This window comes from Podarcis tiliguerta (assembly GCF_965153285.1).
Source record: "Podarcis tiliguerta genome assembly, chromosome: Z".
Taxonomy (NCBI): domain Eukaryota; kingdom Metazoa; phylum Chordata; class Lepidosauria; order Squamata; family Lacertidae; genus Podarcis; species Podarcis tiliguerta.
Genome location: NC_139553.1, coordinates 17,004,434 through 17,031,208, shown reverse-complemented (window position 1 = coordinate 17,031,208; position 26,775 = coordinate 17,004,434). Strand labels below are relative to the sequence as shown.

The 26,775-nt window shown below is 46.6% G+C and overlaps 2 protein-coding genes across 3 annotated transcripts in view; one reads left to right on the top strand and one right to left on the bottom strand.

The window, feature by feature from the left end:
* Positions 1-1,981, top strand: part of SARDH (sarcosine dehydrogenase) — a 46,738-nt gene extending 44,757 nt beyond the window's left edge. Inside the window, exon 22 of the mRNA XM_083423526.1 lies at positions 139-1,981. Within this exon, the coding sequence (XP_083279652.1) occupies positions 139-264 (126 nt within the window). The 3' untranslated portion in view covers positions 265-1,981. The remainder of the gene's footprint in view (positions 1-138) is intronic.
* Positions 1,982-2,064: 83 nt separating this feature from the next.
* The window catches only part of DBH (dopamine beta-hydroxylase), a 36,528-nt gene continuing 11,817 nt past the window's right edge, over positions 2,065-26,775 (bottom strand). The window contains exons 2-13 of one of the 2 annotated variants that reach the window (XM_083423697.1): positions 25,925-26,276; positions 23,247-23,393; positions 21,914-22,174; positions 18,880-19,056; positions 18,167-18,269; positions 14,373-14,539; positions 12,949-13,092; positions 11,868-11,906; positions 9,712-9,771; positions 9,042-9,169; positions 8,254-8,413; positions 2,065-3,113 (exon numbers count right to left, since the gene is read on the bottom strand). In XM_083423697.1, the coding sequence (XP_083279823.1) occupies positions 2,979-3,113; positions 8,254-8,413; positions 9,042-9,169; positions 9,712-9,771; positions 11,868-11,906; positions 12,949-13,092; positions 14,373-14,539; positions 18,167-18,269; positions 18,880-19,056; positions 21,914-22,174; positions 23,247-23,393; positions 25,925-26,275 (1,872 nt within the window). In that variant the 5' untranslated portion in view covers position 26,276 and the 3' untranslated portion in view covers positions 2,065-2,978. Of the gene's footprint in view, positions 3,114-8,253; positions 8,414-9,041; positions 9,170-9,711; positions 9,772-11,867; positions 11,907-12,948; positions 13,093-14,372; positions 14,540-18,166; positions 18,270-18,879; positions 19,057-21,913; positions 22,175-23,246; positions 23,394-25,924; positions 26,321-26,775 lie in introns of those variants that run through there. The other variant, XM_083423696.1, reaches the window with a different exon arrangement.

The following is a 26,775-nucleotide window of genomic DNA, read 5'->3' as shown; positions in this document are numbered from 1 at the left end:
ACTTGGCATGATAATCCCAGTCTCATTTGCATGTTAATAGCAGCCGTAAGAAGAACAAGGAGGAAAATTAAATGAAACCCTTTTGGTGGGAACATATCTAATACTTATATCTACAACATGGCTTTGTCTCATCTTCAGGTCTCCCTGGACTTTGTGAAAAGTGGTGAATACACCTTGGAAAGGATGGGGGTGCCTTACGCAGCCAAAGCACACACTAGGACACCCTTTGATCCAGAGAACAAGAGAGTGAAAGGGATCTACTGAGATGGATGGACAAAGGTCTGGACTATGACTAGACTCTAAGCTGGCTGGGGCAGGGGACAAAATCTTCAGGGTCCTGATGACTCAGCAAAATTCCACAGAGCTTAGGACCCAAGGAAAACTTGAAGAGCCCTGCTGGACCAGATCAATGTGGAAGTGACCTCCACCAATTAATTGGTAGTGGCCAGTGAAATGCCTCAAGAAGAAGCTCTGTAGCAGATCATGACAATCATGTTCCTTCCCCCCACCCCACTCTACCCCATGCAGTGGAAACTGGTCCATTCGGGCAAATGGGGCTCTGCCCCACCAACCCCACTCTGCCTTCAGCTAGCTCCTATATGCCTTCTTTCCTACTTACAACAAGCCTGTCAGCTTCCTCCTCCTCCTCCTTAGTCTCAGTGTTGCCCTTTGTAGAAGTCAGCTGGTAGGAGGATGGGGACAACACTGGAATTAGTTGGCCCTGCCTGTCACTGGCTCTGGCTCCACCTATAACTCGGGCGCCCTGCGTTCCCCACTACCAGTTTCAATGAGGATCAGCCTCTACTGCCCCTATGATTTCTCTTCAGCATCCACTACTCCTGTCAATCTTACCATGAACTTCCTTTTCGGCTGAGATGCTTAACGCCTTCTGGGACATATTGTTATTTCTATTGACAACTGGACACAAATCGATGCCCTACTATCTTGATTTCAACACAACCATCCAGCCCCCGTCCTGTCCAAGAAATCAGAGTTGGGTCACTATATGGCTTTTAACAGTGTGATCCTAACCTTGCCTGCTCAGAAGGCCCACTGAATTCAGCGGCAGCTTGGGGATGCAGCCAAATTGATTAACTTTGCTTACAAATAAAAGCAGCTCTTGGGATGAAAGTAGCAGACTTTCTTAATGATCTGAAGGCTTCTCACTGTCAGGTGGCATCTTAGAAGAGGCAGGTGGAAGGCCCTGTCTAGAAGCTAGAGATAAATACGCTTTAGGAGCCAGTGTGGTGAAGTGGTTATAGAGTCTTGGACTAGGACCCAGGAGGCCAGGGTTCAAATCCCCACTTAAGGGTGAAAGCTGGTGGGGGAGCTTGGGTCAAGTGCTCTCTCTTGGCAAATCCAACTCACAGGGTAATTATGGTGAGAAAATGGAGAGAAGGAGGAGAAGAAGAACCCTGCATATAATTATGTTTAATTTTATTGAATATTGAAATGAAAGTTGGGAAAGCTAATGTATTTGGAGCAGCAATGGAGGGAGGGAAAAAGAAGGAACATGGGGGAAGTCAGCTTTTAAATTTCTATTAATTTGGTGACAATTCGTTGAAATTAATGGAAAATCAATAAAAATAATTGGCAAAAAGAAGAAGAACCTTGCAGGATCAGGCCAAAGGCCCATCTAGTCCAGCATCTTGTTCTTGCAGTGTCCAACCAGATGCCCATTATGGGAAGCCCACAAGCAGGGCCACTGAACTAAAAATATAAGAAAAGCCCTCCTGGATCAGGTCAACAGTCCATCTACTCCAACTTCCTGTTCTCAGAGAGTGGCCAACCGGATGCCCCAGTGGGAATGAGCACAAGAACTTTCTCTCCTGTGGTTTCCAGAAAGCGATATTCAGAAGGAATAAGGCAAGCAGGGCTCTCAAGCAAACCATAGAGTTAGAAATGACAAGCCAACTATAACACCACTTTTGCAGATGCAGTCTCCTGGTCTTCAAATACACAAATAAACAATGATGATTAATATCTTTGAGCTCCTTCCATAGACTGTGAGGTTTGTCCATCAAGGAGAAAAGAGTGCACATACACATTGCAGCAGACTTGGTGTGATATTTGCAATTACGTTTATTTATAAATGTTGCAGGTTAAGTTGTAACTATTAACGGGTTTGTGGGTGAAAAACACACACAGATGGTCCGTGTTCCTCCCTCACATCAGCTCAGGTCCACAGACCAATCATTCCGCAACACAGAGGGCATTAGGCTCATTTTCTGTGTTTTGACACTCCCACTCAATTTGATTATTATTTTAAAAGACTTCCTCTTTTGAGCTTTGGAGCAGAACTTGGGGTGGGTCAGAGGAACACCTGGTGGGATCTGGTTTATAGGCAGAGCCAAAGGGGAGTCAGGCCTTGTTATGTGCCTCAGAATGGGGCCATCTATGAAGATACATCTGTGAGGCTCATTTTTGTTTGAGAAAAAGTCCCATCGCTCACCCGCAGAGCTGCTATGATTGAAATCCAAGCATACTGCTCTCTGTAGGCTTGTTCTAACTTCTGATCAGAGCTTCACTCAACACCCCCACACACCTCAAAAAACCCTGGCTCTAGGTCTGCCTCCTGGGGTGGTAAAGAGATTCTCCTTTGCCCATTATCCCTTTATGAGGATTGCAGCTGTCTGCTTAAAAGCCCAACCTGCACTATACATTCCAAGCAGTATTATCACAGTTTAACATTTCTGCCCCCCCCCAAAAAAAAGAATCATGGGAACTGTAGCTTGTTCAGGGTGTTGAAAGCTGTTAGAGTTACAGTTCCCAGAGTTCGCTGTGAATAGGGATTGATTGTTAAACCACTCTGAGAATTGTAGCCTTGTTAGGAGACACACACCCTGTCCCCATTCTCCTAACAGTTCTCTGTACCCTTAATGAATTATTGGAGGGAAATAATATTTGGGGGAAGTTTAAAGTGGTATCATAGTGCTTTAAATGTAAGGTGTGGATGAGGCCTAAGTTAGGTCCAGCTCTCACTTTAAAGGCACCTTGTTGAGTTTAACTAGAGTGGGGGACACTGGGGGACGGACTAGGTTGGGCTCGCAGCTTGACTCTGGTTCCGGTAGTATCTCTGTGATCTTCGGTACAGGTTGTCTCTCCCATTCACCCTGGAGAGAGAAGCAGTTTATTAATTATTCATCATCATCATCATATCATCATCATCTCATCATCATCATGATCACCATCATCATCATCATTTTACATACATCCCATGGTAAGTCACAGTAACTTACAAATACACTATAAAAACTGCTAAGAAATATTTTGAATAACAGTGCAAATCAGCAACAATGAACAAGAGGTTTATAAATGATAACAAACTGAATGTTTAGCCTGAAAAAGAGGAAACTGAAAGGAGATACAATAGCCATCTTCAAATATTTGAAGGGCTATCACTAAACATCGGGAAGAACCTTCTGACCTCATTGGATGTTTTTAAGCAGAGGTTGGGTGGATGCTTTAGTTGAGATTTCTGCATCGCAGGGGGTTGGACTAGACGACCCTTGGGAACAGATTCATGCTGTTCTACAGAACAGGAGCAGCCATACTGAAAGACCTGCCCCGAGTTGCTAAAAAGCAGTAGTTCTGATATTTTAGGAACTTTGAGGAGTAACTCTCCTGGGGAAATAAGTGACCTTGCTGGCTATCTAAAAGTGTATATTTTATAATAATATAATAATAATAATTTATTATTTATACCCCACCCTTCTGGCTGGGTTTCCCCAGCCACTCTGGGTGGCTTCCAACAAAACACTAAAATACAATAACCTATTAAACATTAAAAGCTTCCCTAAACAGGGCTGCCTTCAGATGTCTTCTAAAAGTTTGGTAGTTATTTTTCTCTTTGACATCTGGTGGGAGGGCATTCCACAGGGCGTGTGCCACTACCAAGAGGGCCCTCTGCCTGGTTCCCTGTAGCTTGGCTTCTCACAGCAAAGGAACCGCCAGAAGGCCCTCGGTGCTGGACCTCAGTGTCCAGGAAGAACGATGGAGGTGGAGATGCTCCTTCAGGTATACTGGACTGAGGCTGTTTAGGGCTTTAAAGGTCAGCACCAACACTTAGAACTGTGCTCGGAAATGTACTGGGAGCCAGCGTAGGCCTTTCAAGACCGGTGTTATGTGGTCTTGGCAGCTGCTCCCAGTCACCAGTCTAGCTGCCGCATTCTGGATTAGTTGTAGTTTCCGGGTAACCTTCAAAGATAGCCCCAAGTAGAGCGCATTGCAGTAGTCCAAGCGAGAGATAACTAGAGCATGCACCACTCTGGCGAGACAGTCTACGGGCAGTAGGGGTTCAGCCTGCATACCAGATGGAGCTGATAAACAACTGCCCTGGACACATAATTGACCTGCGCCTCCATGGACAGCTGTGAGTCCAGAATGACTCCCAGGCTGCACAGCTGGTCCTTCAGGGGCACAGTTACCCCATTCAGGACCAGGGAGTCCTCCACACCTGCCCGCCTCCTGTCCCCCAGAAACAGCACTTCTGTCTTGTCAGGATTCAACCTCAATCTGTTAGCCGCCATCCATCCTCCAAGGATTTAGTCATGTCAGTTGCCTTCAGCTGCTGTTTAGTGTCAACTCTAATTACAGCCAATGTCACCCCCCCCAATACAGTTTAGAACATAAGAAGTGCTTCCTGGATCAGGCCAATGGCTCATCTAGTCCAGCATCCTGTTCTTACAGTGGCCAACTAGATGTCCATTTTCGAGAATAATTTTTTATTAACCAACCAATCACGTCAAATCAAACCAAATTACATAAATTCCAAATTACACAGCCGAATTTTAAATTTTTGTTGGGGGTACCCATATTTCAAGTTCCGAAGGGATCCAATCAACTTCTTGCTTCTTACTGCTGCTTTAATGTCCACAAATCTAACCTTATGATGTTCACAGTACTATCCAGTCCTTTCTTATTATTTTTCCACATCTCTTGTTGTTATTTTCATATATTTTTCCTTTCTCTTTGTGACCTCTGATAGTCTCTGCAAGCTGGTTAGAACAGTTTGTAATCCTGCGTGGATATTATTTTTTTTATCCAGTAGCCATATCCAGACGTTTTCCATATAACATCACTTCCATACATCAAAACAGTCTTAGCGTCATTAATCTTTACCAATCTGCCTCCTTTCTCAAAACCTCTGAGGAGATTCACTAGGAATGCAGTCTGAAAACAAGTCCGTTCTTCCTCCCATCTATAAATCCTTTGGCAAGATGGCGACTCCGAATTAATTGCTGCGCCATTCCCAAAAGCTCTTATTGCTTCTCGGTCTCCATAAAGCATACTTTTGGTTAAAGTTTATCTCCACACAGACCTTAATCATCCTGCTTGGGTCAGTTCAACCGACGGTTCTAATAAGGAGGGGTTCTTGTAAATCACATAGAAGGAAAGTAAAAAAAGGTCCCCCCCCCCATTCAGCCCCGTTGTCAACATACCCCGCCTTTGGTGTATCTTCATCGTAAAATATTCCTGTTTCTCCAGCCCGTCGTCTTCTTTCGCAGAGGTCACTTAAATTAGCAGACTTCACTCCCCTTCCTCACTTGAAATATGTGCATTTGCTTCTTTTGTAATTAATTATTCCAAATTGCTGCAGCTAGTGCGCGATCAGAGACAGCGTCCAGGAGAGCCTAGGGCCCTCACCCCCTTCTTTCGAATTAGGGGGTCATTTATGGGCACAGCAGGCAAGGGCAGTGTTCCCCATTTCCTTGGGGCAACAAGGGAGGCTGCCTACTCCCATAACAGCCTCCCTTGTTGGGTCAGAGAGATGGTATTGTCGGCCATCTTCCAATGCACCCCCTAGTGGCCCCCCCAACTAGATGTCCATTATGGGAAGCCCACAAGCAGGACCTGAGCACATCAGCAACCCTCCCTTTTTATGGTTCCCTAAAACTGGCATTCAGAAGTAGACTATCCCTGGTCATGGAAGTTCTGCTATCAGAGTAGACCTCCTGCTGCCTCAAGCTAGCATCCTGTTCTTACAGCGGCCACCTAGATGCCTGTGGGAAACCCATAAACAGGCTGTGAGCACAAGAGCTGTCTCCCCATGTTTCCTGCAACTGGTACTCAGAAGCATTGCTGCTTCCATTGCTGCCTCAGGAGGCAGAGCTTAGTCATCCTGGCTTGTAGCCATCAATAGCCTTCACTATTAATTTGTCTAAACGTCTTATAAAAGCCATCTAGGTTGGTGGCCCTCACTGCCTCCCTGTGGGAGTGAGTTCCATAGTTTAACTTTGCGCTGTGTGAAGAAGTTATTCCCCCACCTCTGTCCTGATAAGATAGCTGCTTTCAAAGGCATTTCTTAACTTCCAGTCCTTTAAGTGTTTGATGACGAGGACTGAACTTTCTGCACAATCAGGGCCATGTGCTTGACCTCTCAGTTCTAAGCCTTTTGTTCATTATCCCACTTCTTTGGGAACTAGATGCCAAAAAAACCGAGGTATGAATAGCAGAACAGCTCCAAAACTGTTCAACCATCCAATGCCAAACTCAGGGAAAGAGGCTTAGAGCAGCCCAATTTTCTTTAGGTATGGTCTTCTCACAGTGCGACAGATTCCTGATTCCATTCCAGAATGCAAATCTGGTCTTATCATTCAGCAGAGTGAGGCAGCAGCCTCAGGAGGAATGTGCAGGAAGCAGTGGCAAGCCGAGGGTTTGACTTACACCCTCTAAACCAGCCTGCTGCCCTCAGATGCAATGGAGTCACCAGGACTGAAGTTAAGATTCTGCATGTGGAATTGGGTGGAGGCCCCCTCTTGCCCCTAGAGACCACATGGATTCCAGGCATCAGCAGATGTGGAGTTCTGAGTCATCCCTAGTAAGCCTTACCTTGGTGGATCATACAAAAGTTTCCCTAGCCTTGCACTGTCCTCCAAATCCAAGAACTTCCCCTTCATAAAGTGGATTCAATCCTTCTATTTATGACTTAAACAGTTTGGGTGATTACTTTTAAAGTCCAACTACAGAAGCAAAGGTCTTCAGTGATGAAGGCTGCTCATCACATGTCCCTCCTGGCCAAGATTATTCATTGTCACTTTCTATGAGACCTATCTTTGGGCTGAAAGAGACTAAAATAGACAGTCAAAAAGGCACATTTTTTTTCTCCTGGGATGCCCTGAGAGCTGGGGTCCGTGTATGTATGTGTGTTTGGTGCTTTATATTCAATGTCACTGAGAAATACCTATGGAATTTTGCACTTCTGATATGCAAAGCATAAATCTGTTGCTCCAGAGGAGTCTCCAGTTGTGCTAGCTGTAGACCTTCATGCATAGGCAATGCACTGTGACCATTCAGGTCTGCATTACCACTTAGAAACATGTTCCTGTGCCTTTGGATGGGCACAGGAAAATTAGACAGTTGTGAATAATAATATGCATGCAGTGCAAAACAGGGCAAAATAATACTTGGAAGGGAGGAGGGGAACTTGTTCCACTTGTCTTCATCATGAAAAAAGAATGCAATGGGTTGAAGCCAATGCTAGCCTTACTCAGAGTAGACCTATTGAAATTAATGGACAAGACCAACTTGCCCAACATTAGTTATGGGCTACATTCAAACAACGCTTTATTCCATTCCCCCAAACTATTAATTTGCACATTATATTTGCGCTTTCAAGTAAAGTAAAAACCACTTCCTGAAATCTGGCAGAATATAGCAGAAGATTAGCACTCATTTCCATGTTATTTGATTCCAGGAAAAAAAATCCATTTGCAACCCCCTTAACCCAGAAAACTGTGGGAGTAAAGTGATGAAATTTTAAGCAGTTATACCATGTTACAATTCCATCCTGCTGTTTGCAAGGGGAAGATGTGGGGGAACAGAAGCTTGCATGTGCAGAAGGGGTGGGGAGTATTGGCGTTGTCCAATGATGTTCATCTTTATGTCATGCCACACCCAGTGGTGTGAATGACATTAAGCATGACATGCATTGCAGGGGTTTGGGCTAGATCAAAAAAGCCACTGTGGTAAAAAAAAGCCACAGCTCCATAAGGCCACAAGTACTGCCACATGAAAGGAACATTAGAACAGGACAGAAATGCTGTTTTTACAATCGGGAAAACCGATGCAACGTGCCCAGGATCTGAATAAACCTGTGGAGTAGACCCATTAATTCCAATAGTTCACTTAGATATTAGCCCTTGTGTTCATTGACAAAGAAACCCAGCACAGACCAAGGAATTGGTAAAACACCTTTGATTTCTCTGTCCACTTCCCCCAGCTTCCCCCAAAGTTTCTCATTGCTATACATACCGGGAAAAGCACTGCTGAGGATTTATTACAATGCATAGAAATCGGGGCAAAGTCATACAGGGACTTCAGGACATCTCTGTTGAAAGAATTCCAAGGGACAGAAGCAAATTGCTCTGTGACAGAGGTCTCTGGGCATGTGCAGACATCCTCATCGTTAAACCTGCCAGAAGAAGAAAATTCTTGTCTCAGGGAGGGAAGAAGAGAAAAAGGCAAAGCCTCATAACATCAAAAACAGCTTAGTAGTACAGCACCTGCAGAAGGTTCCAGGTTCAATACCTAGAATCTGCAGGTGGAGCTGGGAAAAGACTCCTGCCTAAAATCCCCAAAAGGCACTGCCAGTCAGAGTGGACAAAACTGAGCTAGATGGACCAAGGATCTGATTCAGTATAAGGCAGCTTTCTATGTTCCTGTTAAACTCAGTCCTTCCTTCAGAATTCTAGGGACCAGAATCTTGCTTTATTTTAAGGGGCAGGGTGATAGTTCAGTAGAGCAGAGCAGCTGCTTTACATTCAAGAGATTCCGTCCCCAATGGTATCTACCGGTAGGACTGTGAGTGTCCCCTGTTGACCGTATGTTAAATTACGGTAGGCTTTAAATAACCCTAATTAAACTTTAGCCCTGTCCCACAAATTGATTCTGGGTCTGGATTCAAGCTGGGTTGGGTTTTCTCTGTGTCAGCCCAGTTTGGGTCAAGGTAGCCCTACCAGAGACCATTTTGGTGGATCCTCCAGCAAGCCAATTTGTTCCTCAGTTAATGATCTCACATTAGGGCAATTACAATGCATTACCTGTTTACTAGATTAAAATAGCGATGGAGGTAGCCCAAATCTATGGCGCTCTTACACAGCTCCAACTCCGTCTGGGGGTAGTAGTGGATGTAGTTCACACACATCTCTTCCATAATGCCAAAACCGCCCTGTAGGTTGCAGAAATTGAGAAGAAGATGTGAATGGAGGGACCCAGCTCTGTTGACTCCTCCCATGAGGGAGGCCTGTCCCATTGCACACCAAACCCAAACTCCCATATTCCATAGTCTTTCCTTCATTCCATGCCCTTGGTGGCCAAGGCTCAGATCCTATATCCACTCATTTGGGAGTAAACCCCATTCAATCCAACAGGACTTCCTTCTAAGTAGACATGGTCTCATTTGCATTACACACTCACCCAGTTTCAGGAGGAGGCCAAAAATCATAGTGTTCTATGTTACAAAACACAATGTTAAAAAGTTACGGGATCAAGCAATCCACATTCTGTAAAAGGGTGTCTGTAAACAATGCGGATTAAGAGTGGGAATTTGTACTACTGTTTATTTTGAATACTTTGTTCTGGTTTTTGCATGTCATATGCAGTGTTAGACAGAGAACGAAGGCACCACCCCTTTGGCCTCTGGGTTTTTGCATATCTTCACAAGTGGCACAAATCCATACTGTATCCCAGAACCTATCCAGGGATGCTCACCACAGTTGCCTTAGTCCTGTCTTCAGTGTTGTACATGCAGGTAGTTCTGAGAACATCACCCTGTTGGGAGAAAAACACCTATTTGAAACTGGATTGGGAGCGGGGAGCTTTTCAGCTTGAGGACTGCATTCTCTAATGGACAACTTTTGGGAGGTCACATGGCTGTGGTGAGTGGGGACAGAGGTGAAAGTGGGCAGGTCAATGGATTTGAATTTTGCCCATGTGCTGTAGGTTGGTTTCTACACACACACACACACACACACACACACACACACACACACACATTCCTTTCTCAATCCTCCTTCCAGGCAAGCAAGAGGCATTATCAGAGTTCAAGGACATATTTACAGTCATGCAAAAATGCAAAAACACTCAGGGAGGGTGTGAAGCCAAGCTGTTGAGGGGTGTGGCTGGTGAGAGTTGCAAGGGTCAGACAGAAAGGACTGAAGGGCTGCATTTGGGCCCCAGGCTTGGGGTTCTGCAGTCCTATTGTAAATGGACATAAGTGAGAGCAGGATGCTGGGCTAGAAGGGCCTTTTTGGCTGATCCAGCTGGGCTCCTCTTATGTCCTTATCTCTTCCAGCTAAATCACACTTCCCTGTCTCCTATTCTCACCCATACAGGGTTTCTGTGCATATTTTCCTCTCCATCCCTTTTTGTCTTATATCTGTCATGTTTGGATAGCTGAGAGCCCCAGCCAAAAAGGCAGTCTGTGTCAGGAGAAAACCCTGGAAATAAACAGAAAAGCGCCAGAGAGCTGGTGTCTGCATCACCTGCCCTCACTTCCTCTTGGGACGCTAATGCTTTTCAACAGAGTTCCTTCTGGGGAGAATGACCAGCTGGGCCTGTGCATCTGTGACACCAGGGCTCTGCAGCAAGAGAAAAAGTGGCAGGGATCCACGCCATACCATCTGGTGCCTCCACTCATGTAACGTTCAAGAATCCCTGCCTGAAACCCTGGAGAGCTGCTGCCAGTCAGTGCAGAGGACACTGAGATAGATGGGCCAATCAATATGAAAGTAAAAATAAAATAAAAATATTTAAATACAAGACAAGCAACAAGGAATATAAAATAGCAAAATTGCAGCAAGCTCACCAATCACACTGGGGCAGTTCCTCTGATTAGGAGACATGTCATGATATTTCAGGGGTAATTTGTCCACCTTTGTCCCCACCCTGCACTTAGCTCTCACCTGCAGCTCCTAGAAGCTGTCAGCATATGACAGTGGCCACACCCCAGGAACTGCTAAACCAGGTGAGGGGAGCCAATGGGTCACAAGCTCCTGATGTGTTAGGGACTTTCCCTGCCTGTGAAGACAGGCTCCAGCAGACTAAGCAGATGAGACCAACAGTAGGCCCAGTGGTCAAGAAGGCAGTTTCTGAATGCACTGTAGAGGGAAGTGATGGACAGGTGGGCTTCCCAACCTGGGAAGGGAGCCCTTGTAGGAGAGAAGGAAAACTCTGATCTTAAACCTCCACTGCCTTGAGGGATATCTTCAGGAGAAGAAAAGGCCAAGGAGTAAACTCTATACAAATATAGAATGGAGTCTTGAAGGTGGTTGGATGGTGCCTTGTACGTCTCCTTCTGACAACTCCTGTAGCGAAGCTGGTGCCAAACGTATTGCTCTGCTTTCTTTTGGACCACATCAGCGAGGCTGAGAGGGTGGTCTTGTTGTGTGGGCAGCCCAGGACCTCCATTCACACTGCCCAGGCATTGAACCCCAGGGGAGTAACTTCTGCACTGCTAACACAGTGGTTTAACTCAACCCCTGCAGGCACACTCCATTGTCTCCTGAGACAGACTGATGCCAGCAACAACAGAGGTTCCTAGCATTCCATCTCTTGCTTGGAAGCCTGGTCAAATCTCTCTCCCCCCCCCCACCTGCTCAAATCCCTTGCCTAGAGGCAAGCCCATCTACAACCAAGCATTCAGTCGGAGCAGCTGTTGTCACACCCCAAAGGACTGACCCAAAGAGAAACTCTTTTGGTGTGTGTATGCCCTTTGGAGTTTACCCCATCCTCAGAGGGTTATCCTCATCCATATCCCTAGGACTGATGGGTATTATTAATGAATAATAAGGTGGCAGAGTGTCCCCCCCCCAAAAAAAAAACTCCTACGAAGGATTAAACAAAACATCATTTAGACATGTGCTTACCGGGAAAACAGTAACAATTTTCTTTAACATACGGATCTCCTAAAATAAAGCGAGAGACAAGAGTAGAGAGATGTACAGGTAAGCAGAGGGTAACTGAGGTGGAAGGGAAATGTGATGGAAGGCTTTGAGGGTGAGAGATATTGCTTGGCAGGGTAGAGAACCTCTGTCCCTTAACTGGAGGGGACACTAGGCTTATTTTAAAATGCACTGGAATCATAGAATTGTAGAGTTTGGAGGGGACCCCATGCGCCATCTAGTCCAACCCCTGCAAGGTACGAATCACAGCTGAACATTAAATTATTATTATTATTATTATTATTATTATTATTATTATTATTATTATTAATATCCCACCCTCCCCAGCCGAAGTCAGGCTCAGAGTGTCTAACAACAGTAAAAGTAACACAGTTTACATAAAATCACAATCAATTAATTGAAATACATTCTAAAATCAATTCATTCTAAAATCAATTCAGAATCAAATTAATGGAAACCATTGGGCTAGAGTTCTATGAGGATTACCAAGACTGTGCCTTGGCCAGAGGCCTGGAGGAACAGCTCTGTCTTGCAGGCCCTGCGGAAAGATGTCAAGTCCCGCAGGGCCCTAGTCTCTTGTGACAGAGTGTTCCACCAGATCGGGGCCACAGCCGAAAAAGCCCTGGCTCTGGTTGAGGCCAGCCTAACCTTCCTGTGGCCCGGGACCTCCAAGATGTTTTTGTTTGAAGACCGTAAGGTCCTCCATGGGACATACCAGGAGAGGCGGTCCCGTATGTACGAGGGTCCTAGGCCGTATAGGGCTTTAAAGTTTAAAACTAGCACTTTAAACCTGATCCTGTACTCCACTGGGAGCCAGTGCAGCTGGTATAGCACCAGGTGAATGTGATCCCACGGCGAGGACCCCGTAAGGAGTCTCGCTGTGGCATTCTACACCTGCTGGAGTTTCTGGGTCAGTCTCAAGGGCAGCCCCACGTAGAGTGAGTTACAATAATCAAGCCTGGAGGTGACCGTCGCGTGGATCACAGTGGCTAGGTCAGGGTGAGAGAGGTACATAGTCTGTATATAATGACTATCAAAGCTGTACCTGGAAGTGAGGGCTGTAGTGCTTGTCGATGTTGACAATTTCCTCTTCTCTCCCTTCTCTGGACAACACCGTCTCCACGCTCCTCCCTGTCAGGTGGGTGTGAAGTTGGGAAGCAAAGATGTGGATCCCAGAAGGTGGCAGTGCCTGGCAAGACAGGTCGCACAAATATTTGTGGCGCAGAGGATTGAATGGCAAATGGCAAATGCTTTCAAGTGGAAGGGAAGGTGACTACTCAGTTATCAGAAATCAATGTGGAACACCAAAAAAGGGCTAACAGTAAGTTGTCTCGTGGAGTGGTTTCACTACACAATATCTAGAACTGGCATTGGTTTTCCCCTGGTTTGGACACAGGTCATGATTCTGGGGAAGGGAAATAGCTCAGGGGTGGAGCATATGCTTTGCATGCAGAAGGTCCCAAGTTCAACCCTTAATGGCATTGCCAAGTAGGGTCAAGGGAGGCATCTGCCTGAAACCCTGGAGAGCTGCTGTTGACCACTGTAGATATTACTGAGTGTAGAAGGACTGTTGGTCTGACTTGATACAAGATCAACTTCCTTTGTTCCTATTTAATTCAGCCCTTTATTCAGAACCATGAGGACTAGAATCATACCTTATTTGTTGGGGCAAGGCCACAGCTCAGTCGTAGAGAAGTGCTTTGCAAGAAGACGACCCCAGGTCTGGGTTTGCTCCCTGCCTGAAACCCACAGTACTGCTGCTACTGTGCTTAGACACTACTGAGCTCAGCAGACTATTGGTCTGACTCAGTAGAAGGCAGCTAGCTCCCTGTGTGCCTCGTTGGCTATGCTTGCCTAAAGGTAAACATACTCACCAGCAGCAGTGGAGTGTTCCCTGCCTGCACCATGGGGGCAAGGCTGTAGGTGGGACCAGCTGTCAGAGCGACCCTGACCTACTGCTTCAAAGCGGGGCACACTCCCAGCACCCCACAAGTCCAATGTCACTTTGCAAGACTCTCAAAAAAATGACACTGGGCTCATGGGTGCAGCGAGCAATCATGCTCCCCTGGCCCCTGCAAGCCTAGTGCTGCTTTTGAGAGCAGTGCTGCTTACAGGGAGAGTGCCCATAATTTGTTGCGTCTTTCTCCTGATCCCTCCAGCTTTTAGGGTGGGATGGTGGCTGAGAAGGAGGCAACAGGCATGCGGCCTGGCCCCTGTGAGCAGCGCCATAGCAAAAGCAGCACTGGTCTTGCAGGGATCAGGGTGCGCGCCTGTTGCGTCCTTCTCAATCACTCTCCAGCTGGATGGTGCTGAGAAGGAGGCAACAGCCCACGGCGGAGCAGGGCGCCTTGATGCAACCCCCCAAAAAACTGTGTCCAGGTGACAGCTCTCTCTCTCTCTCTCTCTCTCTCTCTCTCTCTCTCACACACACACACACACACACACACACACTGCTATACCCCTGCTCACCAGCTGAGTGCATTTATCAGTGCAGTAGCCGGTCAGGTGGAAGTGTGTTTCGCCTGGTGGAATGGCCATCACCGGTGTGTAGACCAAGCCCAGCTCCATGATCCCTGCATTGTAAGGCCGGAGAGAGGCTGTGTAATACAAGCGGATCCCTGAGGAATCACGGCGACCTGTCAAGGTTTGAAAAGAAGAAGAAGCTCATGTTAACGAGAGTTGCAGAACAGCCTTCAGTGTTGGGTGTAGAACTAGTCTGTCTCCATGATCATCTTCATAGGTACAGGCAGCAAATCTTGGAAATGAATTAAGCTTTACAGGGCATGGTCTGATGATTCTACCCTTGCTATGGAGCTCACACATCACATTGTTAAGCTGTGGAACTCACTCCCACAAGAGGCAGTGAGGGCCATAAGCTTGGATGGCTTTAAAAGAGGAATAGTCAAATGCATGGAAGAGGAAAAGACTACCAATGCTTGCTAGCCACAAAGGCTGTGCTCTGCCTCCACTGCTGAAGGCAGTATGCTGCTTTATACCAGTTGCCAGAAACTGCAGGACGGGAGGGTAATGTTGAGCTCAGCTCTTGCTTATAGGCTTCCCATTGGGGGTTTTTGTGTGGCCTCTGAGCTAACAGGGCTTAGATGCACCCCCTTTGGCCTGATCCAGCAGAACTATTCTCATGCTCTTATGTTTTGTTCTTATGGATATATATTAAAATATATATGGATCTGGGATTAGGTTTGATGTGTGTATGGGAATACCCTGAATGTTTTGGTTGTGGTTGCTTTAAAAATGTTATTATTTAATCTGTGGCTTCCATCAGTGAGTGGGATGTTGCAGTCCTGCCTTTCAAAAATATAGATGAGTTTTAGATTTTTCTCTCCTTTGTTTTTAATGTTATGGGTTATCTATTTATTGCAGGGTTTTTTTATTGTTCTGTAAAAAAGAAGTCACTAATATGTTGTAAAATACTACTACTACTACTACTACTACTAATCCAAACTCCATACCTACTAACTTTAAGAACACCTTATAAACAAACCTGCTTCTTTCATAACTCAGGGATTATGAGCTGTACACGCACCATAGTGGGTGATGTAAGATCTTTCTCTGCCTGGGGCCGTAATTAGCAGCCAATCCAAGTAGAATCTGCTGTCTTGGGCCCCTCTGAGTTTGCTTGAAATGTCACTGCTGTTTAATGGCCCCTCTGGGCACCTGACATCCTGAAAACTGCATACTAGATGGAGAAGGATGGTGGGGGAAAGGCTTTCAGAACTTGCAGTCCTGTGATACATGCCCCCTCATCAGCCCCCTCTGACCTCATCTTGACTCCAGATGTTCTGCTCATTGTGTTTGTGTGCTCCTTCTGAACCAGCAGGAAATCCATAACTGCACCTTATTCTTTTCTCATAGCAGGACTGATGATGGAAGAAGCATCAGAAGAACATGTTGCTGGCCAATCTTGGGGCTGGGCTGTTCTCATGCCCAGTAGGTGCCCCCATCAAAATGAGCCCACTTCATACTCGCCAACATAATCTCTGCCATCCTCATTGCTAAGCCAGATGTGAAGAGCACTCCAAAAAGATGTTTACCTCCCCCACAGTTAAAGAAGAAAATGAGAAGAGCCTGGCTGCTGCACCAGGTCAAAGGGGGAAGCATCTAGTTTAGCATCCTGTTCTCACAGAAGCATAGAGCTGGAAGGGATCCTGAGGATCATCTAATCCAACCCCTGGCAATGCAGGAATAGGCAGCTGTCCCTAATGGGTATTGAACCTGTGGCCTTGGTGTTATCAAAACCACACTCCAACCAACTGGGCTATCCAGCAGTAGTCAGCAGTAGTCAGCCAACAAGATGCTCCAATTGGAGTCCAAGCAGGACCTGAGTGCAAGAGCAACACTCTCACCACTTGCAGTTCTCAGTAACTCATTTTCAGAGGTTTTTTACTCTCGAGATCAGACCCAAACTGGCTAGTTTCCCAATCCCCATGTTAAAGCCATAAAGGAAGATAATCTGATTCTGGCCAGGACATCCATCTCCTTTTATGTCCCTGTCTCCAAACTGGGCACAACAGATGGTTAAGAATAAATGAAGGAGGTGTTGGTTCAACAGAAAGAACCAAACCCCATTATTTATAGATGAGTTGCTTCCCAACACCCTGTGACTGTTGAGCAGCACAGATGCTGGGGCTTTCTAAAAATACTCAGAGGAAGTCAAGGAGCAGGCAACTTTGTGTTTATGGAAATGCAGCCACTTTGCATTTTCTTATCCCTCTCCCCACACCTCCCTGAAGCCAGCTTGCTGTCACAAAATGTGGTAGAAGCAGGAGAGGCTGCCCCTTCGCTCATTATTTTGAGAGGCACCTTTTCATTCTCAGCCTTGTAAGCTCAGCCAAGCAGCTAAGTGGCATTTGGGGGAGGAAACAGCAGCCACAAAGTCTCTTCTCTGAGGTTTGAGGGATGCATAAGCAGCCTGCCCCATCCCGCCCCCCCCCAGTCAAGGAATGATCTAATCCAACTCCCTGCAATGCAAGAATCACAGTGAAATAACACCTAACAGATGCCAATCCAACCTCTGTTTAAGAACATCCAAGGAAGGAGAGTCCACCACCCTCTGAGTCTGAGGGAGACCATCCCACTGTTGAACAGATATTACCACCAGAAAGTTCCTGTCATTTGAATTCATTGTTTCAGGTTGTAGCCTCCAGAGGAGGAAAAAACAAGCTTGCTTCACCTTCCATGTGACAATCCTTTAGATATTTGAAGATGGCTATCATATCTCCTCTCAGTCTCCTCCTCTCCAGGCTAAACATGCCCAACTCCCTCAACTGTTCCCCATAGGGCTTGGTTTCCAGACACTTTATCATTTTGATCGCCCTCCTCTGCAAGTGTTCCAGCATCTTTCTTAAATTGTGGCACCTAGAACTGGACATAGTACTCCAAGTGGGGTCTGACCAAGGCAGAATAGAGTGGCACCGTTACTTCACTTGATCCAGACACTACTGTTGATGCAGCCTTGGATAGCATTCACTTTTTTGCTGCTGCATCATGCTACTGACTCATGTGAAGCTTATGGTCTATTGAGACCACTAGATGCTTTTCACATGTAATTCTGTGATGCCAGGGGTCCCCTATCCTCATTCCAGACCCTTGATAATATTGCTTATTATTTATTTATTTAATAAATTAAATAAATAATACAACCCTTCATCGGACAATCACAGGGCGGTGTTCATGTTTCAAAGGTAAGTCACAGAATCATAGAATCATAGAGTTGGAAGAGACCACAAGGGCCATCGAGTCCAACCCCCTGCCAAGCAGGAAACACCATCAGAGCACTCCTGACATATGGTTGTCAAGCCTCTGCTTAAAGACCTCCAAAGAAGGAGACTCCACCACACTCCCTGGCAGCAAATTCCACTGTCGAACAGCTCTTACTGTCAGGAAGTTCTTCCTAATGTTTAGGTGGAATCTTCTTTCTTGTAGTTTGGATCCATTGCTCTGTGTCCGCTTCTCTGGAGCAGCAGAAAGCAACCTTTCTCCCTCTTCTATGTGACATCCTTTTATATATTTGAACATGGCTATCATATCACCCCTTAACCTCCTCTTCTCCAGGCTAAACATGCCCAGCTCCCTTAGCCGTTCCTCATAAGGCATCGTTTCCAGGCCATTGACCATTTTGGTTGCCCTCCTCTGGACATGTTCCAGTTTGTCAGTGTCCTTCTTGAACTGTGGTCACATGTAGACCTTTTAGATAACAAGTGACTAATAAGTCTTAACACCACCACCACCAAAGTTTTGTTTACCTTTGAGTTCCAGGGGATTGTGGTAATGGATTTCCAGCCGCATAAACTTGGAAGAGCCAGGGCCCCCAAATGCAAGCCCTGCATCCTCTGGGTAGTAAAAAGCCTATAAGGAGGACAGGGGGAGGGAGAGTTAACCAGATGGATAGTAATCATCATCATGCCCCCCACCCCAATATTGCAATTCTGATGCTGACCCCCAAGGGGGGAGTATCAGGCAGAGCTCACGACTTTTGGAAATCTGCAATGCAGAAAGGGAAAGCTCTAGCCCAGAGCTTTCCAAACTTTTCAAGCTGGTGACACTGTTTTTAGATATGCATCATTTCGCGACACAGTAATTCGGTTTTCCTAGCAAACAGGAGGTTAAACTTTCCAGCCCCAGGAGGAGCACAGGGAGCATTCACATGGCATACCTGCACATTGCAGCCAACACACTAATGTGTCCCGACACACATTTTGGAAAGCTCTGCCCTAGTAGCCCCCAATGATCTCTTTCCAGGATGTCTGAAGGTGTCTGTTGCTGCTGCCTATGAGGCAGAGTGAAAGGTCATCCCACAATACGTGGGCAGTAGTGGAAGATGCCCGTTTTGTGGGGGTCACTGGAAAGTTGCATGAATTCATTTCCATTAACTGACGGGAAACAGTTCAAAGAGAATGGAATGGGAAGAAACTTCTGCCCCAGCCCTGTATTGGGCAGCTATCTCGATCTGACACACCTGTGCACCCATTGCCCAGGCAGCAAGCACGTGCCGGCAGTAGTTCAGGCGTTCTGGCTTCATCTTGGAGTCGCAGGGCCCATTGTAGTGTGGGAAGGTGTTGAAATTGGCAGCGCACTGGAAGACCTCCATGTGGTGGACAATAGCTTCGTTCCCCTCTGTGATGACCGGTTCATACTGCAAAGAGAATCAGTGTGGTGTGGTGGTTAGAGTGGTCTAGGATTTGGGAGAGACCAGGGTTCAAATCCCTCCATTGGCCATGAAGTTCACTTGGTGACCTTGGATGCCAGTCTCTGCCTTTCAGCCTATCCTCCCTCACAGAGCTGTGGAGATTACCGTATTTTTTGCTCTACAAGACTCACTTTTTCCCTCCTAAGAAGTAAGGGGAAATGTGTGTACGTCTTATGGAGCGAATGCAGGCTGCGCAGCTATCCCAGAAGCCAGAACAGCAAGAGGGATTGCTGCTTTCACTGCGCAGTGATCCCTCTTGCTGTTCTGGCTTCTGGCTTTTCCTCCTCCAAAAACAAGGTGCGTCTTGTGGTCTGGTGCATCTTATAGAGCGAAAAATACAGTAAATGAGGAGGGGGAGAAAGCCATGTCTGCCACTGATCATCCTCAGCGCTGTCTTTAGATCTAGGCTTTGGGAGACAATGGATGTAGTATTTGAAAAGAACAAAATGAAACAAAACAGTGAAAGGCCACATATACACCATACATTTAAAGTGCTGTGATAAACAGCCATGGCTTACCACAAAGGATTCTGGGAGATGTAGCTTGTTAAGGGGCTGAGAGTTATTAAGAGCCCCCCTATGTCCCTCTCAGAGCTGCAATTTCAAGAGCTCCCTGTGAAGAGGGATTGCTGTTTAAAACTCATACTTCCCTTTTCCCTCTTCTTTCCCTAACCACCTTGTGGGGGTGGGGGTTGCTATATGGACGGCTGTGACTTTGAGATCTGCTGAGTCATGGCTTTCCTTCCCCCCTCCCCCTCCTACCTCTCTTGTAACCTGCAAGGTGACAGGGTCTGACTAACAGCTCTCCATAGCTGATGACTAAGGAATTCTGCAGGAATTGCCCTCTAGGCTGATTGACTTTCCCCCTCATTAGCTCTATTCTCAGATTTCGCTCTCATCCTGTTGGGAGGGTGGGGGTGGGGGTGGGGGGGCAGTTCTGCAGCTCCTACAAACCCTCCCATAGCAGAAAGTGTAACAGTGCTGAAAGGAAGGAGAGACTTGAAATATAAAAAAGATGGAGATGGAATTCTTCAGGCCTGAAGGTAAAGGTAAAGGTAAAGGGACCCCTGACCATTAGGTCCAGTCGTGGCCGACTCTGGGGTTGTGGCGCTCATCTCACTTTATTGGCCGAGGGAGCCGGCGTACAGCTTCCGGGTCATGTGGCCAGCATGACTAAGCCGCTTCTGGAGAACCAGAACTGTGCACAGAAATGCCGTTTACCTTCCCGCCGGAGTGGTACCTATTTATCTACTTGCACTTTGACGTGCTTTCGAACTGCTAGGTTGGCAGGAGCAGGGACTGAGCAACGGGAGCTCACCCCGTTGCAGGGGTTCGAACCGCCGACCTTCTGATCGGCAAGTCCTAGGCTCTGTGGTTTAACCCACAGCGCCACCTGCGTCCCTTTTCTTCAGGCCTACCCTCTTAATTGGAGCTGTGCACTGGATTCGGACAAAGCCAGGCCACTTTGGGGTGGAGATCTGGACTAAGCTGGGGATCTGAGCTTACACCGAGTCAGCCCTGGATCTGACCCTCAGAGCTGCTACCCAGGGCATACTCTTACCAGCCCTCTCTGGTCTCTTCCACAAGTGCTTTTGTCAGTGTAGAATATGCAATTGAGCTGTGAAGATGTCTCTTGCTTTTCTGCATGGAGAAAGGTATAGAGGCATATGCAGAAACCTCTGGCTTGCACAGATGGAATCACTGAGAGCTTGCCTCTACAAAGAAATGAGCCCCAACCATAGCCCCCCCCCCATTGCCTCCAGCAGCATAGTGACAAATTCATTCAAGATAGTCACAGAGGCCACCACCCATCATAACCATGCCCCCTTCTAAGATTATGCAACCTTCTAAGATTACAGAATAATCCATACACTAATAATAATTAGAAATGCATTCCAACAATCAGTGCTGATCTGTGTGTGTTGCCTTTTGACTGGATCTACTATTTTCTGTGCAGGTACAACACAGGCAAATAATTTGGAGTACTCCAATATACAGTGGTACCTTGGGTTAAGAACTTAATTCATTCTGGAGGTCCGTTCGTAACCTGAAACTGTTCTTAACCTGAGGTACCACTTTAGCTAATGGGGCCTCCCACTGCCGCCGTCCGATTTCTGTTCTCATCCTAAAGCAAAGTTTTTAACCCGAGGTACTATTTCTGGGTTAGCAGAGTCTGTAACATGAAGTGTCTGTAACCTGAAGTGTCTGCAACCCGAGGTATCACTGTACAGCATTCTTAAGTGGGGTTTTCCTTAAAGTTCCATGACACCTAACAGAACTCCTCAAATCATCTTTCAAGTACTCCTAAGTGTTTAGCTTTGGAGTGTACAGAACAACTCCTCAAAGTTCTTCCCATGCACTTTCTTCAGAGTGCGCCTAGGAGACCATAGTTTGTGGCTGACTCAACCTTCCTTCATTCTGATGGTCTCTAATTGATTCAAAGGGTGAGAAAAATTCCTTCTCAGTGGCTAAAAGGCTCCCCTTTGGGTGGTGCTATGATCCTAGAGACATTGACCCTACTGCAGAAATAGTAATGGGTCTCTCTCTCTCTCTCTCTCTCTCTCTCTCTCTCTCTCACACACACACACACACACACACAGCGCACCCTGGCCTCTTACACCTCTATTAACCTGTGACTCCACCTACCATTGGCTCCTGGAGGTTGCCACAGAGAAAAAATGACATCCCTTTTTCATGACCCCTGTTATAGATATTAAAAAGGTAAAAGGATTGGAGGGAAATGAAAGAAAAGGAGTCAAAGTCTATGAAGTTGGGAGAAAGATGCTGTACTTTCTTCCACCCACCATGATGATGTGATGCTTTGGGAAGTCCTCTGGGAGCTCCTGGATGAAGCACCAATAAGTTGTCTCCTGGCTGGGGATCTCCACGTCAACAGCTCTTATTTCCATGGTCTTCAGGTCACCAGGCAGGGGTGGGATCCTGATGATGGGTTTCAGTAGCTGGACACGTTGCAGGCCTTTCCAGAGGAGGGCAGAGACATTGATGGCTTGGAGGGAGGGGACCGGTTTCTCCAGGATCCCATAGATAAGATGTACAGTGCCGTCCTGGAAGGGAAGACAGAAGGCACATCCATCAGGAAGGACCAGAGCTGAGCAGCAGAGCAACTGCCCTTGGGAACTGGGCCAGAAGCTCCAGCTGGTGCAGAATGCTGCAGCTAGACTGCTGATGGAGGCATTTGGTCAACAACATGTGACACCATTGTTAAAACAGCAGCGCTGGCTGCCCATCTACCACAGAGCCAGGTTCAAGATTCTTGTATGAATTTATAAAGCCCTGAGCAGCTTAGATCTGGGGTACCTCAGGGACCTCCTGAACAAGGAGCTAGCTCCTAGTGGCCATGGGGGCTTCTGCCTCCACTATAAAATATTTGAGGGGGCCAGCCCCCACAAAATTGATGGGCATTCCCATTCAAATGATGTGTGTGCACTGCATCATGTGATCAGTTATGTGGGGTGGGGCTTATCTGGGCCCCCACAATATTCTATTCAAGTTGGCACCCTGTCCTGAACACTTTAATCTCTGAGATCATCTGCAGGAACATTGTGGGTTGTTCCCTAGACTGGCATGACGCATCTGACAACAATGAGAAACTGAGTATTCAGTGTCATCAGCCCAGTCTCTACTAATAACAATTCAGTACGCATCTTCTGTGCTAAACTTTTAAACAGTTGCTGAAAACATTTCTATTCCGCCAGACCTATCTGTGCAGTTAAGAACACATCATTCCACAATAGTTCATTGATGCCCGTTTTAACTTTTTTGTTGTTGTTTTTGTAGGGTTTTATGGTTCTGCAGCTGCAGCTCCTTTGACATATTTTTATGACACAGTTGTATATAACTTTTTAGAAAATAAAGGAAGAATAAATAAATTTCCAGAAGATGCTTACAGAGCAGATTATAGCTGCCTCGAGTGGTATATTTGTATGTTTGGCATCAGCCTAGATTGAAAAAATGACATGCAATTGGGAAAAATTACAACTTTTCGAACTGATGTGCAGCTTTCCCTTGGTGCTTAATATTGTGGGAGGACTGTTTTCTTCTCAACAGTACTCAGCAACTATTCTAATGGTGCTCAATAAATCTTAAGCCCACCCCAGGAGGCGAAGAGTTTTTTACCTCAATGAGATAGTCCTTGGGGTCACATGTGCTGAAAGCCCTTTTAAAGAGCAGGGAGAGGCCCTCAGCCGTTTGATGAGCACTGATAAGTCTGTAGTTCTGCTGAGGATCCATGTGGAGTCGCTCATCCTGATCGCTCCAGGCATCCTGCAGGTAAGGGGGGGAACATCCCACAACAGATCATATATGACAGACAGTTGTGCCAAAATCTGTCCTCCAGATTCTTAAGAGTTTTCTCCTGCTTTGAAAGAGGCTTCAGTTTTTCCTCCTTGTCCTCCAGTCATTCTTAAGATTTCTTTAGAACAGGGCTGTGCTCTAGTGGAGGCTGGTACCCTGTCACGGACTGACTGGACGCAGAGGAATGGTGGGAGGAAGAGCTGGGAAGCCACCAAGGAAAGAAGGCTCAGAGCCCTGGGAGTGGAGGTGGAAAATGATGAGTGGTCAGAGGGAGAAGAGGGAAAAGATAGAGAAGAGGAGGTGTCAGAAGCTGAAGAGGTAACAGGACGTTGTGAGCTGGCAGAGTCTGTAGCAGAGAGAAGTCCAGAATCAGAGGCAGAAGCTGAAGCAGGTGAGTGGAAGTAGGGAAGCCAAGAGGCAGAGAGGAGTCAGGCTGGTGAAAAGTCATGGGTGTGTCCCCCTCCTGTTGCAACAAGCTACCCCACCTGACTCCCAGAACCAGAAGAGACATAAAATGGGTGGAGCACATAGGCACAGTCTCTGATTGCTTGGAATAAGCTCTGGAGAAGAGGAACCATAGACGGCTGTGGGGAGGCAGGGACCTGGAATAAGACGTACAGGGAATGAGCTGCTGTGCTCATTAGACCTGACAGCCAAGTCCATAAAGAACATGTTTTTGCTAGTAAAGCCTGAACTTTGAACTGTGTGATTTACTAACAGGCTTGCTCTGTGACATACTCTGGGGCTGGTAGGGTGCTGCAACCTGCCCCAGCAACCTGCCCACACCTAGCCCCCACATGCCTGTTGTCTGACTGACAACCAATCACGGTGTGGTTCTCCCTCTCTGGGACCACCTACTACCTTCTGTGCTACCAGTGGAGGCATCATGTGACTCTGCCTGTCTTTGGCTCTGCCCAAATGGGCTCCAGCCACCAATGGATCCAGCCAACTCCTGAACTGAATCAGGCCAAATCAATAGGATCCTGGCACACGTCAAGAAGACCACCCTGGATCATGCTTGGTCAGGCTGTCCAGAGTGATCTGAGGCTTTCAGGCGCTGACATTGGTCAGGAAGGAGACCACAGCAAAAACAGACCCTCTGCCTCCCAGTTGGTGAGTGGATTCAATCCTGCAGGCTGCAGGGTTCATCTTTGCAAGCACCTTCACCGCAGGGGTTCTGAGCTTTTGGCATCACTGTAAGAATGGAGTGTGTGCCTATTCTTTCCTGTAAATCTTTCTCCAGCTTTCTACCACCTCCCTGGCTTTCTGTGCTTCTTGATCTGAAAAAAGCCTATGAGGGAGGAGTTGCCTCTATGTATTTGGCAAGATTTATAAAAAGCCTTAAAAAATAAATAATATCTAAGCAGTCAACATAAAAGGGTATAAAGTAGGAGTGCTCTGGTGTTTCCTGCTTGGCAGGGAGTTGGACTCGATGGCCCTTGTGGTCTCTTCCAACTCTATGATTCTATGATTCTATTCACTGAAAAAAGAACAATGGAATGATAGAATTGTGCAGCTGGAAGGCACCTCAAGGGTCATGCTGCAACACAGGAATCACAGCTAAAGAATCCCTGATGGATGGCCATCTGACCTCTGCTTAAAATCCTCCAATGAAGGGAGTCTATCACCTTCCAGTAGCCATTAGGACAGGTTTTTAAAGCAAGGAAGAGTAACCAGATTCGCAGCATATAGTGAAAACAGATTTTCAAAACAGATGTGCATAATAAAAGTACATGTTTGAGGAGGATTGCTTAAACAAAAAGTGCTTAGCAGGCATGGAAAACCAAGCGATGAATGCTCTTTTCTGAAACATCTTCCTTGGAGATTCAGCTGGAATAAAGTAAGCATGGTAAAAACCCAGAACTCCCCACCTTGCAATTTCAACGAAATTTTCTCTCCCACAGTGCAATTTTTTTTAATACAAATGATCTGCTCATTAACTGATAGTGGGGAAAGTTCAACAAACACAAGATACTATGCTCAAAGAAATATGAACATGAGAAAACATCTTTTATCAAGTCAGACTGCTGGTCCATCTAGCTCAATATTGCTCACACGGACCAGCAGCAGCTCTCTGAGGTTTCAGGCTCTGGGGTCTTTCTCTCCTAGCCGTACCTGGAGATGCCATTGGGGACTGAACCGGGGACATTCTGCATGCAGAGCAGATGGTTGACCACTGAGCTATTTCATCTGAAAATGAAAGTAAGATCCGAGCCCTCATGTATCTGTATAGGTTGAGTTAAATGAGAACATGGGAAGACATATTATACCAAGTCAAACCATTGGTCCATCTAACTCAGTATTGTCTACACTTGATTGGCAGTGGCTCTCCAGGGTTTTCGGCAGGGGTATTTTGGGGACTGAACCTCCTGCATGCAGAGAAAGTGCTTCCCTCGATCCCCTAACCCAGACTCGTGTTAAACCTCATTTCCCAAAGCAGAAGGGAAAAGTCCTCATGGTCCCAAGCCCAAATGCAGGACGAAGCCTAGCAACAGACTTACTGCGAAATAGGACTGGCGTCCATCACTCCAGAGGACAGCCAGATCAGCATTCTGAAAGCCTCCTCGGTCGGACATGCCGAAAAGGATCCCATATTTGAGCTCCTTGACCAAGATCTGGAAATACACCTCCTGCAGGGGGTAACTGATGTTCCATGAGAGCTCCAGGAGGCCTTGAGGGTCCAGGGACACCCTGTAGAGGAAGCCACTCTCCCTCGGATCTGTGCCTTGCAGAGCGACCACCAAGATGACCAGGAAGATAGCCACCCCTGTGAAATACATGGAGGCCACTTCCCGGAGCTTGAGAGTCAGGCAGGAGGGTCTCGGCTTCTGCTTCATCCTTGCGGTTTGCATCCTCAAATAGAAAAGAAGTGATCGGGTCATTTCGATTTATAGGCTGGCCCTCCTAGGCAAATAGGGTAAGTAATTCCCACTTAATTGCATTTAGTGGTTGGGAAATTGGATTGTGGCATTGACCCCCTCCTTGTGTCCACCACCCCTCCTCCTTTCCTGGGCCAAAGGCTTTGTCGCTCTCCATTTTCCCCTTGCCTTAATTGGCTTTAATTCTCCATGGACATTATCAGAGGCAATTGAAGTAGACTGGATGGATTTTATCTCTCTCTCTCTTTTTTTTAAGGAAATAAAGGCCCTGCTAACGCTGCCCAGAAAGAGAAGCTTAACCGGCAAGCTCTGCATCCATGGTCTAAGCTTCACTTTTTCTCCTTCCAAACTGGAGCAAGTGTTCCTCCAAAGCAACCCTCGTTCCCCAAAAGATGACATACCAGGGTTGTTGTTTCATTTGTTACAGGTCTAAAAATATTCTCAAGGTGACTTGGGGTTTCAGAAAAGAGAGG